Consider the following 15,856-nt stretch of genomic DNA (forward strand, 5'->3'; position numbering starts at 1 on the left):
TTATTTTGCTCTACTCAAACGAGTGTTTGCATGTCTAAGCCAATTAGCAACAGTGATTTCAAATTCTGAATCCGTTAATACATCTTTAGAATTAGCTTTAATAAACCCTAAAAAAAATCATTGTTTCTGTATATTATAATATATGTTTATATGTAATTGATTTGTAATATAGTAAATTAAATAACTTTTTATTAGTTTTATCACTTCAGAACTTCCTATTGTAATGGATATATTTTTACCACGTCCAGTCCACGTAGAGATAACAGCAAATTCATCACTAAATATTTTTTGTAACACCCTTGTAATATTACTTTTTAGTCCACATCCACCAATACTTTTAATGAATGATTCCTAAAATTATTTATAGGAATATAAGAATATATTGAAATCAAATTTTCTAAGTTTAAATTAGTTTTTTATAAAGATAACATACTAGTTTCAACACAAAGTCCACTTCATTTACTATGTTCGATTCAACTGATAAAAATTCATCTTTATCTTTAATTGGGAATAATGAAAGGAAATTTGAATCAATATACTGGTTGGGCATTGCAGAGTTTAAATTATTGTTTTTTGAATTAGTTTCCAAAACTTCAACTTTTGTAAGTAATCGATTCAATATTAAATTTGATACCACTAGCTCTTTTTTAATGTTGACTTGTTCTAATTGCATATTAGTTAAAATATTAAGGATTTTCTGATTTAAGCTACCAGTGTCTAAGTAATAAAAAATAACAAAAAAATATTTGTATTGGTTTTAAATTAATAATATTGAAGTAGTTAATTCAAAAATATAGATAATTCAGATAAAATACCAAGTAAGTATACTCACTGGTTGTACTGTATGAGGTATTAGGAACAATAAATGGTTCATATTGTTCAAGTAATTGTATTTCATCAATATTTTCAACCTGAGATGTTGCCTGCTATCAATTAAATATTAATTTCCCCATCAAATTGAAAATAAATTTGGTTCAATTGTTAATTTTTTATGGTACTTAATATTTTATGAATTTAAATTGATGTAACGATATTTTATATTTTATATTATATTAAAACATAGTACCTATAGGTACTATTTTATTTTTAACTTTTTAAAATTTAACTATTGCAGTGCTTAAATACCTAACTAAAAATTAAATTTGTATTACCGTATCTATGTTATCATTAATTATGTAAGATATTGAGGAACTAGCTGCAATTTGTACTGCCGGTGGTGATACAGACTCTAGTTCACAATTGAATTCTTCATCGGAATTTCTCACCAGCAATTCAGTAAATGTTATTGGCACATTTTTTTTGGTTTTTTTCTGATAGGTGTTACTGAAAAGCTACAATCTAAATAAAAATAAATTAATACCTAATTTTTAAAGAAGTATAAAAATAGTAGGCATACCCTCAAAGTCACTGTCATCTTCAGATGAACTTCTTTGGCGGTTTTTCTTTTTCTTTTTGAGTACTTCAGATTCATTTTCTGTAGCAGAACTTTCAATCTCCACACGTTGATGCCAGGCTTCTTTGAAATTGACTAGGTAAGTAAACCAATGCAATCAGGTACAATTTGAATTATAAAGTAATGTCAAGTAGGTATCAAGTTTATTTGACTTGTATTAAATTATTAATTGAACCTTTTATAATGTTTTAAAACTTTTTATAAAGTACCTACCATATATTTTACTGGACAAAATTTTAATTTTGAATAAACCCCATAAATCTTCTGGATCATAAGCGTTTGTTAGTTCAACGCTAGTAACATTAAACGGAGGCCATCGACAAAATTCAATTTCTGAAATGTTTAAAGCTGTTAGCTCCAATGTTGGTGGTAAAACTAGCCAATTAACAGGCACAACACTGTAATCCTTTGATTCCGTAAATAAAACAATGACCCATCGCTTGTTATACGTCCGGTTCTACGTGGTAATGGTAAAAAAGCTTATGTTATTAAATTTAAATTAGGTACATAATTAAATAATATAATACTTACTTTACGACTCTTTAGAGGTTGTTTCGTAGACATAATGTTATTATTATATTTAATATTTATGTTTACTATATTACTATTTAACACGGGCCTTTGAAAACTGAACACAACAAATAAAATAACAAACTGTAAAAATGCTCTATGCGACTATGCTAAAGTGCACGCGACAAATGTTACAAATAATTATCGATTACCTATTCAATTATATTGAATATATTATATTATTCAGCGACGATTAGACGATTATAGTAGGTATAATAAAAACACTGGCAGGACGCAAAAGCTCAAGCAAGCGAGTATTATTGAATAGATTCGAATTCGAATAGTCGTCAGTCGAGTGTCGACGGCGGAGACGCGGAGTGAGGACGTACAGCGGTCGCCGGTCGGTCGGGCAGCACCGGTGAACCCATTATATATATATACAATAATTAATATAGTTACTTATGAACTGATAATAACGTCATAGAAAAACCCAAATAATATTATAATTAAATGTCTTATAATAATGTAGATAAAGCTATAGTGTTGTTCGTAGAACTCTCCCCCCATCTTGCTCGGGCGTCAGCCGATATAAATAATAATATAATATAGTATATTTATATATAATAATGAGGATTTTTATCCGTACAAGCTAAACATCCCGAGAACAACCTATTGACATTAAAATGCGATGTTCCGTAAAAGTTAAGTTTGAAACGTTGTTGATATGTTATACATTTATAGTTAAGTGACAATTAAATCAAAACACCCATAAAATGTCCTATTAACATAGAAATGTGATGTTCCGTATGCAACCCAAAACATACATCGCAGAGATGTTAGGCAACATCAAATGTTTAGTGGGATTAATATTAGTAGGTAATAACAATTCTTTATTGTACATAAATAGTATATACACTATACACATATTATGTATATTTTAACAAAATTAACGCCCTAGTGCATTTAAAAGTAAAGGGCTAGATGTAGAAAATTCATTAATTATATCATCATTATTTATATGTATGTCAGGCTCACAAGCTATAATCATTAAAGAGTCCAATCTATCTTCATTCATAGTACTTCTAAGTTTATTTTTCACAATGGAAAGTTTTGAAAAACTTCTTTCAGTGGTAACACTAGCTACAGGCAAGGTTAGACTTATTTTTAGTGCTATATGTAGAGAAGGAAATACTGTTGATAGACCACTTATACGTAATACTTGCAAAACTATGGCCATACTAGTTCCATTTGTAGGTAGTGCACTCCCAATAACCTCACCTTGGTTATTTGTTGGTAAGTGGTCATTATCATGCTCATCGGATGTATCTGAATCTGATTCATAGTTTTCATCAAGTGCTTCTATTTGTATTTTCTTTTTTTCAGAATGTAGTTTTGTCGGCAAAAATTTATTTTTTTCAAAGTCAAAATAGCATTTAGAAAACTGTATGTATTCTCGTATAAGATCACTTCTGTCAACAAATTTTTCATATACTGAACTAAAAATTAAAAATGCATCTGATGGTAGTTTTGAGGTATCGTTTGCTATTTCTTTAATGCGTCGTCGTGAAAAAAGAGACAAATCTTTGAAAATGCCCGTAGAAATATCACTGAATCGATCTTTCATTTGAGTAAGAGTTAAATCAATGGCACAATAATAAGTGTTTACTTTAAAATTTTTCAATGGTTCATCAATAGCATCATCTAACGATTTTTCATCATACATACGAGGTACAACTTTCTTACGATTCATCTGTAAAGGCTTAAAATCTTCAATATTTAATGTAGAATTATTTTTGAATTCTTTTAACTCATTAATGATTTCAGTAAATTTGCTATCGTTTCTAAGTTTCTGTAAGCTATTAATAGACTTAAAAACTGAATCAACTGCTCCCAGTAAATCCATGTCTTTGGCTTGAAGAATATTACTTAGCGGAGTAATTATATCAAAAACTTCTATATAAGTTAATGCAGTAAGCAAAAATCGATCACTAATTATACTTTCCCGTAGAGATCTTGCATGGAAAGCACTTTTCCGGTCATTTGATCCACACTTTTCTTCTATTACAGTTAATGTTTCAATTAATGCATCAAAAGTTGAAATAACTGTTCTTAAGGCTAAGTCATGAGACCACCATCTAGTGGTTTGCACTCTTTTAAACCGTTTTATTTGTTTTCCCGGGTATAGAGTTCTCTGATAGTTTTCAAATATTGCAACCCTGTTTTTACTTGAAGATATAAATTCATATATAACTTCTACAATTCCAAACATGTCTTTTGCATTATAAGGACAACTTACTGCATCTGTAAGCTCGAGATTCAGTCTATGAGCATAGCACCAGACATAAGTCGCCGCAGAATTGAAAGACTTAATTAAAGACTGTACACCTTGGTAAGTTCCTCTCATGTTTGATGCCCCGTCATAAGATTGACCTACTAAGTAATGCTTCCAATCAAGACCATTTTCATCACAAATTTTTTCAAAGACTGTAAAGAGATATTGACCAGTTGTGTTTGAACATTCTTTCATGGTAAGAAGTCTTTCATTTACAATCCCAGCTTCGTTAATGTACCTTAGAACAAAAGATAACTGTTCTTTTTTAGAATTGTCGAATGTGGTGTCCATCGAAATACTGAAAAATTTGGCGACTTTTATATCTTTAACTATTATACCTCGAATATATTTTGCAGTTGCTTCGATCAATTGATTTTGACGCATCCATGAAACAAAAGTAAATTGACATTTTTTTTTAGTTTGGAGGCCTGTTATATAAGCTGCTAAACTTGGAGAATATTTTGCCAGTAAAATTACTAGGTCTTTAAAATTACCTTCAACATCAATTACTGAACATTTCCAATTTTCCCTGTGTCCACGAAATGCAAGACAGTGTCTTGCAAGGTATATAGTAATATCAACAAGCTGATTTACAATGAATCTATTTGTAGCTACCATGGTTTTATTACTTTCTTCAAGGGCGGGAAGTAATGGTAAGCAATTATCAATTAATTTTAACTGAAGACAGACTTTAATGTGTTTATATGAAGTTTCATGAGAAATTAACTTTAAAGTAGCCTTTTTCCAAGAGTTAAAACCATTTGTTGTCCAACAATTTTTTTCTCCACTAATCATGCATAGTATACAATAAACTTTATCTTCACTTAATGAATATGACATCCAGTCTCGCCTTACTGATGTTCCATCTGATATTGTTTTAACAAACCATTCAGGTCTAAAATGTCTACCATTAGTTACAGGGAAATGTATATTCGGCATTGATTTATAATCAGGCTGACAAGGTCCTTTATTTAAAACTAGCTTCTTTAAATTGTATGAAAATTTAACAATTTTGCTTAATTTTGCAGGATCATTATCGATAGGTAACTTGAGATCAGTGTTATCATTAAAATTGTTCAACCCAAGACCTATGAAAATAAAACAGAATAAAATTAAATAATGATAAGTATGAAGTAGAATGTGAAAAAGTGAGGACGCCTAAACTAATCAACATAATTATTTTAGTATCAACAATTATTATTAGTTATATTATAACATTTATAACAACTATGACCTCATTGGTTCTGAAATTAAGACAAGTTAGGAAAACTTTTTTTGACATTTTTTGTTTATAGGTATTTTTTGACATTTTTAAGATAATTGTATATTTGTATCTTATATGCAGCTAATGTATTAGTAACTTGTATGTTGTACTTGGATTTTAGATGCATTAATTTAGAGTTACATATATTTAGATACATGATTATGGTTTGACTTGTAAAATATATCTAAATACAATTTATTGAGTAATTTGCCTAGTGTTGCTTATTTAAAATGTATTTACATACCTATTTTATCAGTATCATATATTTCTAAAGGATTTTCAGGACTAACATCAGTATTAACAACATTGATCTTTTCTACAAATCCTCCATCCTCATCTGTAGCAGTACCTGAGAATAAAAATATAAAATGTATTTCAAAAGGCTAAATAATATAATACCATGATAACGGATAACATAACGCTGTACTTTATTGATAAGGTATATAATATTAACTATTCATTTTAACTAATGACAAAGTAATTAAAAAAATAATTTACCTGCAGTGTCATTGTAGCTAATTCCATCGGTTGTAGTTAGTGGCAATTTGGGATTTACATTCTGAACTGCATCATTCAGCTCAACTACAAATTAAAAAACTATATTAGTATAAAAATTAAAGTTGTTTTAAAGTGTTTATATTAAATATTTTAAATACCTTTTTTATCAGTATCATATATTTCTATAAGATTTTCATGATTAACTACAGGATCAATATCATAGATCTTTTCAACGAATCCTTCATGCTCATCTGTAGCAGTACCTGAGAATAAAATGCGTTTCGAATTTTCAAAAGGCTAAATAATATAATATCATGGTAACAACTAACGGATAACATAATGCTGTACCCTATTGATTAGGTATATAATATTAACTATTCATTTTAACTAATGACTAAGTAGTTAAAAAAATAATTTACCTGGAGTGTCACTGTAGCAAATTCCATCGGTTGTAGTTAGTGGCAATGTATGAGTAACATTCTGAACTGCATTACTCAGCCCAACTACAAATTAAAAACAAATGTATTAATACCATAATTCAAGTAGGTAATTGAAGTTTTTCAGAAGATTTTACATATGCCTATAGATCCATAGAGTAAAAATAAAGTTATTTACTTACTACAGAGATGTTTTTTTTTTGTTGAAATTTCGGTTGACGCAGATCTTTTGAAATAAGATGAAATACTTTTATTTGCACATGAACTATTTAATTTAATAACTTTACAAGATGTTTTGTGTCTAATCCAGTTCGTGTCATTTAGAGCACCTTTCTTTTTACCACACAAACAAAAATCTGCTGACATATTGAAGTGCACACACAGTTCAGCAATAAATTTTAAAGTGATAACCTATAGTATAATAAGTAATATAACAGAAAGTGAAAATTAAATATAACAACGTATTGTATCCCATTACAATCAATGTCGTGCTACACCACAATGGCACAATATGAATTGGAATATTTTTCGATATCAGTTCTATTTATAGATGACGAATAATAAATTATTATCAGGTCTATGGCTTATAATATAATAAGGTGATAACAGAAACCAAGGACTACTGCGTGTAGTCTGTCCGTGACAGAAACATAATATAAACTTGAAACTATATATTATCAAATATCAAATATCAATACATTTGTGCATACTGCTTAAGTACGTCAATTGGTTTATTAATATTTTCATTATAACGTACCTAACTAACACTGTAAATTACGTATGTGTAAGTGTATTAATGTATGCTTATTTTAATGTCTGAAAATTGACCATCGAGTATCAATCAATTGCCCAGCGCCCACCCGGCACCCACCTACCAAATTAAGGGGGGCAGTTGCCCCCCCTGCTCCCCTAGATTTGCGCCACTGCACCTAGGCTAGCTGCTAAATATCCTATTTCCTTATCCACAAATAAACCACATTCATATATTTTTTTAGATAAAAAACGTTCAGCTTTTTTTCTTGCAACATCTTCCATGGCCTTTCCATACTGTATAGCTTTGGACTGAATATCTGACCCATAAAGTATATCATATACAGAATTCTTACAACTCTTTCGCATTTTGGCCAAACCGAGAAGCAGTAAGACGAACTCTTCGCTCTTGAAACCATTTATCACAGTCACTTTGTTTTCTGGTATCGATTTCTATTTGTTCAACATTAGCTCTTTGTAATGAAGCAAGGAAGTCTGTTTTTTTAATTTCCATTTGTTCTGGTGATAGTATTTCTAATAGTAGTTCAGCCATACCATAATCAGCGTCCGGTCCACTTGTTTTCATTTTTGCCACTTTTCGTGTTTCTGGAAATAATTGCCGTCTTTTTATTGTGTTTGATCTTATCCTATTACAGTTATAGATAAACTTTTTTCCAAATGTTCCTGAAATTAAACATAATTAATATATGGATATTGGAAAGTAAATTAAACTAAAAATTGAATATTTATTGATTATATACCAGGACTAAAGTCATTAGAATGTTTTTTATGTATAAGCCGTAAAAAGTTTTTTGAGTTGAAATCTATCACAGCGGCTTCAACTCTTGTATTGTAGCTTCTTCTCCCTGAAAGTTAATTCTCTTGCCTGCAGTGTATTTGTTTATGATAGAATTAAACTGTTCACAAATATTATTGTTTTTATTTTCGAGTAAACTTTCGGCGTTTGTAATTAATCTGGACATTATATTTTGGATTTCACTCATGATTCCATTATTTTCTGCTTCAGGAACTAAGTTTAATGTATTCTGTAGATTAGAATTATTACAAAAATAGGAATCGCAATTTGTATGTTGTCCTAATCGATGGAATAGAGCATTAGCCAAATCTTGTTGAATACCTAAAAAGTTAATATATGTATAATATAACTGTATAATAATGTTTATGTATAAATTAATAATATGCGATTAGATGTAAAACATGCATATTGAATGTAACTAATTCAAATAGTTAATTAATTTCAAAGTAAAAAAAAATACCTTTTATTTTTTGAGCTTTGTTTGTATCTTTAGTATTTTTCCAATGTTGAACAGCTTTTGTGACATCACTCCTAAATTGTAGTATATTGGTCAATAAATATTTACGAACTCGCAATGAATATTTTGTTATTTTAGATAATGCGGTAAGTTTTGAACAATAATTCCACAGCAGATGATTCCTACATTCAATCTTTTTGATGTGAAAATGGCGGCCGTATGTTGCAATTTCGTGTAGCCTTTTTGTCACACTGCTATCTCCGTCACCTGTACAATAAAAATTAGACTATGTATTTTCGATATTTTTAAGGACTGCAGTTAGGAAAACTGAAAAAATAAAATAAATTTTAAGTACATTTAGGTAGGTACTTATTTTAATGCTGATTGTTGGTTATTAAAAATGATTTATATATTATAAATTTGTATAATTATGTATATATTTTAAATTACTAATTATAAAAAAACCTTTAAATATGAATAAATAAAATACATTTACCAATAAGCCGATTATATTTTAGTCCGTGCATTTCCACACTTTTCAAAAAACCATCTACTATACCATCAGCCTCCATACTAGTAGATGCTTTGGTCCAATTTAAAAAACATTCATGCTGGTTTATACTTTTTTCCAGTGTCGGCCTGGCATACCAAAGGCCTGTGGATCAGTTTTTTTAAGGGCCCCCAAAAAATGTACACTGTGTTTTGTTGAAACATTTTTTTAATATACTTCTTTAAATATAGGTACTTTACATTTTCAGCAATATGGATCATAATATATAATACCTATATAATATCATGATCATGATTCATGAGTTAACTTAAATATAAAAGCAATTTTACAACTAATTATTTTTGAAATACCTACCTAGTAAGAATATTTTAAATAATAAAGCACAATTTTTAAATAAGTAATTTTTTTAATTCTTGAGAAGAATAAGCTATTTTTTTTATCAACTGTTGAGTATCAATAGCTATATTTTTTTCTATAGCCATCAACATTAATGGAGTAAGATGATTTTGGTGTAACGTTGAGCGAAGTTTTGTTTTTATACATTTAAGCTTTGAAAATACCCTTTCACAAGTTGTTTGTGTTGATGGCAACAACAAAGCAAACTTATATATGACAAATAAATTTGACTGGCATGATAATTCTCGTACAATTAAAAATGCGCAGTGAATACATTTGTTACATTTATTGCAATTTACTGATTTTGATATTTCATCATTATCTTCATCACTCGCATCTTCATTTCTTAAAAGTAACTTATTTTCTGAATCACAATCGGTAGTATATTTAGGTATCAAAAAGTTTTCATATTGATTGGAAAATTGTTTCAATTCTGTTAAGATTATTTCATGATTTAGTCCGGATATTTTACTTAAAGTACTCAAAGCTGATACAGGCAATAATTCAATGTTGTTAAATACTGCAAAACTTCTAGGGTCCAACCAATTCAAGTCTTTTAACAAATTTGCATTTTTCATGAATCGTGTCTCAATACTATTTTGAATAGTATCTATAATTAAAAAAGTATCATATTTAAATTTATTACATGGAGATATAAGTCTTGATTCATCATAACACTTTTCCCCAGAAAGTTTTTTTTTTTTGAAATACGTTTTATTGGAAAATCTTCTTCAATATTAATTAAATCTTCTTCAGAAAAGTGATTATTTATTTTTTTACAAAAAATGTGACATTTTTTATACAAATTAATACATACTCATCATTTCTTTTTTTCTCAATTTCTTTTTTTAAAGCAGCTATCATATTCCATGCTTGTAAATAATTTATAGTTTTAGTTTGTAGATAAATTGACACCGGAGTTGTAGTTGAATAAATATCAAGCAATAAATTAGATATACATATAATTTCAAATCTTGACCAATTACTAATCAATGATTTAGCAATGAACTTAGATTGTGAATTGAAATTTCCATGACAAACTGTGGTTAAAAATGTTAATAAAGTGGTAAATTTGGCGTTATCGACTTCTTTATCAATTTCAACTATGTTCAGTTGTAAATCCATAACTGAAGATAAAGCTTTATCTTTACTCCACCACCAAGTTGCACCGATTTTTTGGAGTTTATACAGTTTATCATGACCAGTATGTTTTACACTAGTTATAGAGGTCCAAGTTTCCATTCGTTTGTGGGAATCTGATAAAAAAACAGCGGATTGCTCTACTAATCCAAATAAGTCTTCAGCCAAATTAATATCAGTACTACATATTACCAAATTTAATACATGCCCCATACAGTGTGTGTACACAATGTTTGGATTTACACTTTTTAAATGGGCCTGTAAACCATTATAAATACCTTTCATATTGGCAGCTCCGTCAAATGAACATGCAACAATATCATTTAACATTAATCCTAGTTTTTTTATTTCTTCCTTTAATAAGTTAAAAAGGCCAATACCACTGGAGTTATGGCAAACAACCAAACTTAATAAACGTTCTTGCACAACACCGTTGAAAATATACCGGACACATATTGCTAATTGATCCATAACACTTACATCCTGAGTGCTATCAATCATTATACTAAACTTAATACACTCTTTGATTTCTTTAACAATTGTACCTTGAATTGCTGCTCCAATTGGTATAATTATGTTATTATTTATAAAATTTTTGGACATGAATGTAATCAAAGATCCACGACCTTTTTTAGACTTAGCTTTTTCACTAAGAGTTATTGACATTTTAACATGTTGATTTAAAATAGTATCATATTTGGAAATTAACAAGACTAGTTCTAAAAAATTACCATGGTTTACTTCAATATTTTTTAAAGAATTTGCTGCTTCATGTTTACCTCGATATGGGATGCCTTGAAGACCAGGGCTTGCATTTGAAAAAAAAATTTTGTTTTACGTTATTTACAATTTAAACGTTTTACAAATTTTGAGTTTATCGTTATTCAAAATTTAAACGTTATTCAACTTTTGTGTTTATTGTTATTCAGAATTAAAACGTTATTCAACTTTTGCGTTTATCGTTATTCATCATAGTATAATTTATACCATCTAAATTATACCTATTACCATATTACCAATTTTAAATAGTACATACTACAATCACAAATAACAAAATAAATACCTATGTCTAATATCAATATATATTCATGAATACACTTAAAAACAAAATAAATTATACATTTTATATGTTATTGATTGTTTCCTCTAATAATTAATATGTCCTCTAATATATCACTTGAAAGTGAACTTCTCAAGTCTGACAATATAAATTTTAAGCCGGAAAAGCTACGTTCAACACTAACCTAAAAAACAAATAATAAATTAGTCAAAAATATATAACTATAATTATAAATAACAAATACTAAAAGTTTTATTTAGTGTTCTAAGATTAATAAATTATCTTATTTAAAAAATTAATAAAACTTTTATAATAGCTTAGCTTAGTGTAACCCAGCAAGTCATTGATTTTATAAAAATATACTAATTCTTAATAATTTTGTCAATAAAGTTAATAAGCATACTTGTGTTGCTGGTACTGCCATGAGTATTTGTGCCAGTTCGAATAACTCTGGCTTTGATATTTTGTTTTCTTTCCAATAATTTATCACATCTGCTTTATAAGTTAATCTTTCTACTCTACCAAAGTCTTCAATTTTTTCTCTCATTGACTGTCTTGAAGATGACAAACTTTGTGATTCATTTGATTCGTTCAATGACGGGTTTTGTGAAGATGAACAACTAATGAGAAATTCTTCAAATGGATCTTTGTTATCGCAGATTTGCTCATCAACTTCAATAACCATTTCATTCGTTGATCCAGCTAAATTTTCGTTTAAATTTTGATTCTAAAAAAAAACAAGTATTTTCAAAATTAAATTGTACACCAGGGCTTAAATCTAAAGGTTAGATTTTGGAGCATATGAATCTGCCCCCTAATTATAAAACTTGAATATTTACTAACACCAGATATTGATTCTTTTTAAGTCCAAGTTTTAATAAGATGATCAATTGCTTTTTGTTTTTTTGCAGCTGTTAAAGTACACATAAATCGAGGATCTAAATAAATAGCTGTAAACAAAATTAAATGTTTAAAATAAAATTATAACTTAAGTCCTAATTTAAACATGGTAGGTTATGTCGAATCATGTCACCTGCAACAAATATACTATTGTCCATTAATTGTTCTTGACGATTATTCATAGACTGCACAATAGAATTAGATAACAATGAATTTATTTGTTGAAATTGACTTTTTGTTTGTTGCCAAATACCAAAAAAATCACCAAGTGTCAAATCCTTTTTTTGAAGTCTTTTAGTGGCAAAATAAGCAGGCTCGAGTGAATTTACCTTCATAATTTAAATTAAGTACATTATAAAGTATATTTTTATTGTAATTATTACTAATATTATGAATTACCAAACTACTAATCTTGTCCCAATCACGATTATTTAAAAACAAATTAGAGTTTATTAACTCGTGGTCCTTACAAAATGACTTAAGCTCAATCAGACGATGCAACATTGAATATATAGAACTCCATCGAGTAACAATATCAATTATAGCTTGCTTTAAATTATCCTTCTTTAATAAAGCTGCATAGGATTGTGTTCGAAGTATTTTTACAACCTATTTTTTTAGAACAATTTTTCTTTTTTAAGAAATATCCAAAATATAACTATAATTAATCTTTTAAAGAAAATAGTAACATTCAATTTAAAATTAAAAATTACAAGTAGTCAACATTTTATACATATTGTTATATACCTATTACCTATATTATTATTTACCTATCATATTATTATAAAAAAGAGATTACTATTATTATTTTGTTATTGTTATGTTAGTGTTCAGTTGTTCTAAAATGTATATATTAAAACTAATTGTATATACTTAGGATTATATAAAAAAATGTATTAATTAATTAAAGTTTATATTAATAAAACACACATTACCAATAAACATAATATTATTATGCTATTTACCTTTCGAGCTTTTACAATGGTATTGTTAACTGAAGTTATTTTAAAACCTTGTTCTATACATAGTTGAAAAGTGTGTACACTACAACGAACACATTGTGTTAAATATTCTTCATTTTCTATTTCTAAGGCTGAATATACTTCTTGTTGCAAATTATTATCATTATTTAAATCAATCTCTATATCTGTTATTATGCCTTCAATTGTAGATTCAGATAAAATGTCATGACCATCTATAAAGGAAATACCAAAAATGAAAATGTCCAAATATGTAAAAATTATAAGTTCTGAGACCATTTCTTAGATGTTCAGTGTTTTCAGACTCGATATCTGCTTCAATATCATCTTCATTAAGTATATCATCTTCATTAGCATCATTGAATATCTTAACCATTTTTACAATATTTCTTCCATTGTCACATGTAATTGAATATACTTGTCGATTATCAATATCATACTTCTTCAAAATATTTATCAACTAGAAAGTAAACTTATTTATATTTTGTAACAATATTAAAGAACAAATTTAGTCACTAAACAAGATTTCATTACCACTTTTTTTAGGTACTCAGATGTATGCTTTTCACTTAATTCTGTCATTCCTAATGTCTTGATGTTTAACTTATCATCTTTAATGTATTGCACATTTACACCAATAATTGATCGATTAAGCCTGGTAACACAATCAACCTTCAGTGATACTAACCTTTTGTAGACATCTAACTTAATATTTTTTACTATTTCGGATGCATGTTCTTTTACATGATTTTTTATATTTCTTGAGTTAATTCTAAAATCTATAAATATTATTAAAAATGTAGCTACTATTAAAATAAATATTGATCATTATTATTTAAAATTGTCTGAAATGTGTAGTTGTAGTACATAGTTTCAAACTAACAAGTTTTAAAAATTTAACATTATAAATTAAAATATTTTTAATTTTAATTTTATGCCATTATAGTACATAATTAAGTTATTTATAAATTTATAGGTATAAATACATACACAATTCAATATTCAAATGACTTAAAAGTAAAACAAATTAATTTTACATACTTAGCCTACATCACTTATGCTTATTGTAAAAAAGCTTTACAGATTATATAGTTCTTGTTTAATTAAAATATGCTTACCTCCACCTATTGTATCTAATAAAGGGTCAATAATCATTTTAAATCCACTATCGTCCATAAGTGTAAAAGGTCTTCCATTAATTGTCACTAGTTGTACACAAGCTTCAATTAATTTTTGTTTGCTTAGTGATACATTTGATAATGTCTTTTTTGTGACAATTATCATATTGTCAAGTGGTCCAACCTTTTTTTTCTGTATCTATTGATTAAAATTAAAATATACATATTTTAGAGATTGCCCAAAAAAAAAATTTGTATTTCTGACTTTAAGTTACCTACCTAAATATTATCTTTTATGCTATTATTAATTCATTAAAAAAATAAGAACATTTTTTTAGATATAGGTAGGTATATAGAAATGCTTTCAAATACTTGCAACGGTAGTTTCAAATCATTTAAAATTATATAATTGAAATAGTTAGCATTTTATATGAATTATACTATTGGGTATATAATTTGTATATTGTATAATGTATTAGGTAAAAGCTAGAAATGTAGAATTAATAAGGATTTAGGATATGTACCTAAATTCTAAATAAACTAAAAATTAAGCATCAATTATTTAAATTAAAAAAAAAAGAACATAATATTGGGTAGTAAACTAGTAACATAAAAATTAAGTACCTATACCTACTTGCCTAGATAAAATGTATGAAATATTTAAATGTTATAATGTACTTACTTTTGAAACTGTGGAATTGAAACAACCATCTCTTTTTAATTTTGATCCAGTTAATCTCTCTTTTTCTTTTAATAGCAAAAGATATTCATCTTTATGAAAAACTTTGATATGATTTTCCAAGTTACCAGAGTGACTTCCTGTTCGAATGGGGTTAACACAGTTGGGAATTTGGCAGACACATTCATTTGTACTAATATTAAATTTGAAGTACATTTTCTGTACTGGGTTAGAAATTGTTCTACCCATGATGATTTTCAATATTATTTAGTTTATATACACAATTAAATAAGTAGGTAATAGGTAGTGTAATACATATATTATACACTAGGTATTATAAAGAAAACGTATGTACGTTATAACTATTAGTATATCAGTATAAAATATAAATAGTAAAAATTTGACAAACACCGACGACTGAACAAATCTGAGCAAACTGAACACAATAGTTGAATAACTAGAATGCTATAAATAATAAATTTCGACCGTAGTACAGACAGTACAGTACAATATTATCAGAGTATCACTATTATTAGTAATGAAATTATTCTATT

The 15,856-nt window shown here is 27.7% G+C and overlaps 3 protein-coding genes and 1 pseudogene across 3 annotated transcripts; all 4 read right to left on the minus strand.

Annotated features, from left to right (window-relative positions):
• Positions 1–2,017, minus strand: LOC114121083 (uncharacterized; annotated as a pseudogene).
• An 892-nt stretch (positions 2,018–2,909) lies between these two features.
• LOC126551675 (zinc finger MYM-type protein 1-like) lies at positions 2,910–7,830 on the minus strand. The gene is made up of 7 exons (XM_050205627.1): positions 7,645–7,830; positions 7,424–7,556; positions 6,477–6,560; positions 6,058–6,141; positions 5,804–5,908; positions 5,322–5,383; positions 2,910–5,279 (listed from the first exon to the last, which is right to left on the minus strand). The coding sequence occupies exons 1-7, from the start codon at positions 7,828–7,830 to the stop codon at positions 2,910–2,912; spliced, it is 3,024 nt and encodes a 1,007-aa protein (XP_050061584.1).
• Positions 7,831–8,071: 241 nt separating this feature from the next.
• LOC126551676 (zinc finger MYM-type protein 6-like) lies at positions 8,072–11,231 on the minus strand. Its single transcript, XM_050205628.1, has 4 exons — positions 10,412–11,231; positions 9,474–10,035; positions 8,522–8,592; positions 8,072–8,382 (listed from the first exon to the last, which is right to left on the minus strand). Exons 1-4 carry the CDS (start codon positions 11,229–11,231, stop codon positions 8,072–8,074), a joined length of 1,764 nt encoding a protein of 587 aa, XP_050061585.1.
• Positions 11,232–11,634: 403 nt separating this feature from the next.
• LOC126552698 (uncharacterized) lies at positions 11,635–14,770 on the minus strand. Its single transcript, XM_050207423.1, has 9 exons — positions 14,624–14,770; positions 14,040–14,284; positions 13,782–13,965; positions 13,491–13,720; positions 12,925–13,134; positions 12,659–12,854; positions 12,469–12,575; positions 12,029–12,352; positions 11,635–11,809 (listed from the first exon to the last, which is right to left on the minus strand). Exons 1-7 carry the CDS (start codon positions 14,679–14,681, stop codon positions 12,487–12,489), a joined length of 1,212 nt encoding a protein of 403 aa, XP_050063380.1. The 5' UTR covers positions 14,682–14,770; the 3' UTR covers positions 11,635–11,809; positions 12,029–12,352; positions 12,469–12,486.
• Positions 14,771–15,856: the final 1,086 nt, after the last annotated feature.

The sequence above is a fragment of the Aphis gossypii genome, chromosome X, assembly GCF_020184175.1.
Source record: "Aphis gossypii isolate Hap1 chromosome X, ASM2018417v2, whole genome shotgun sequence".
Classification (NCBI taxonomy): Eukaryota; Metazoa; Arthropoda; class Insecta; order Hemiptera; family Aphididae; genus Aphis; species Aphis gossypii.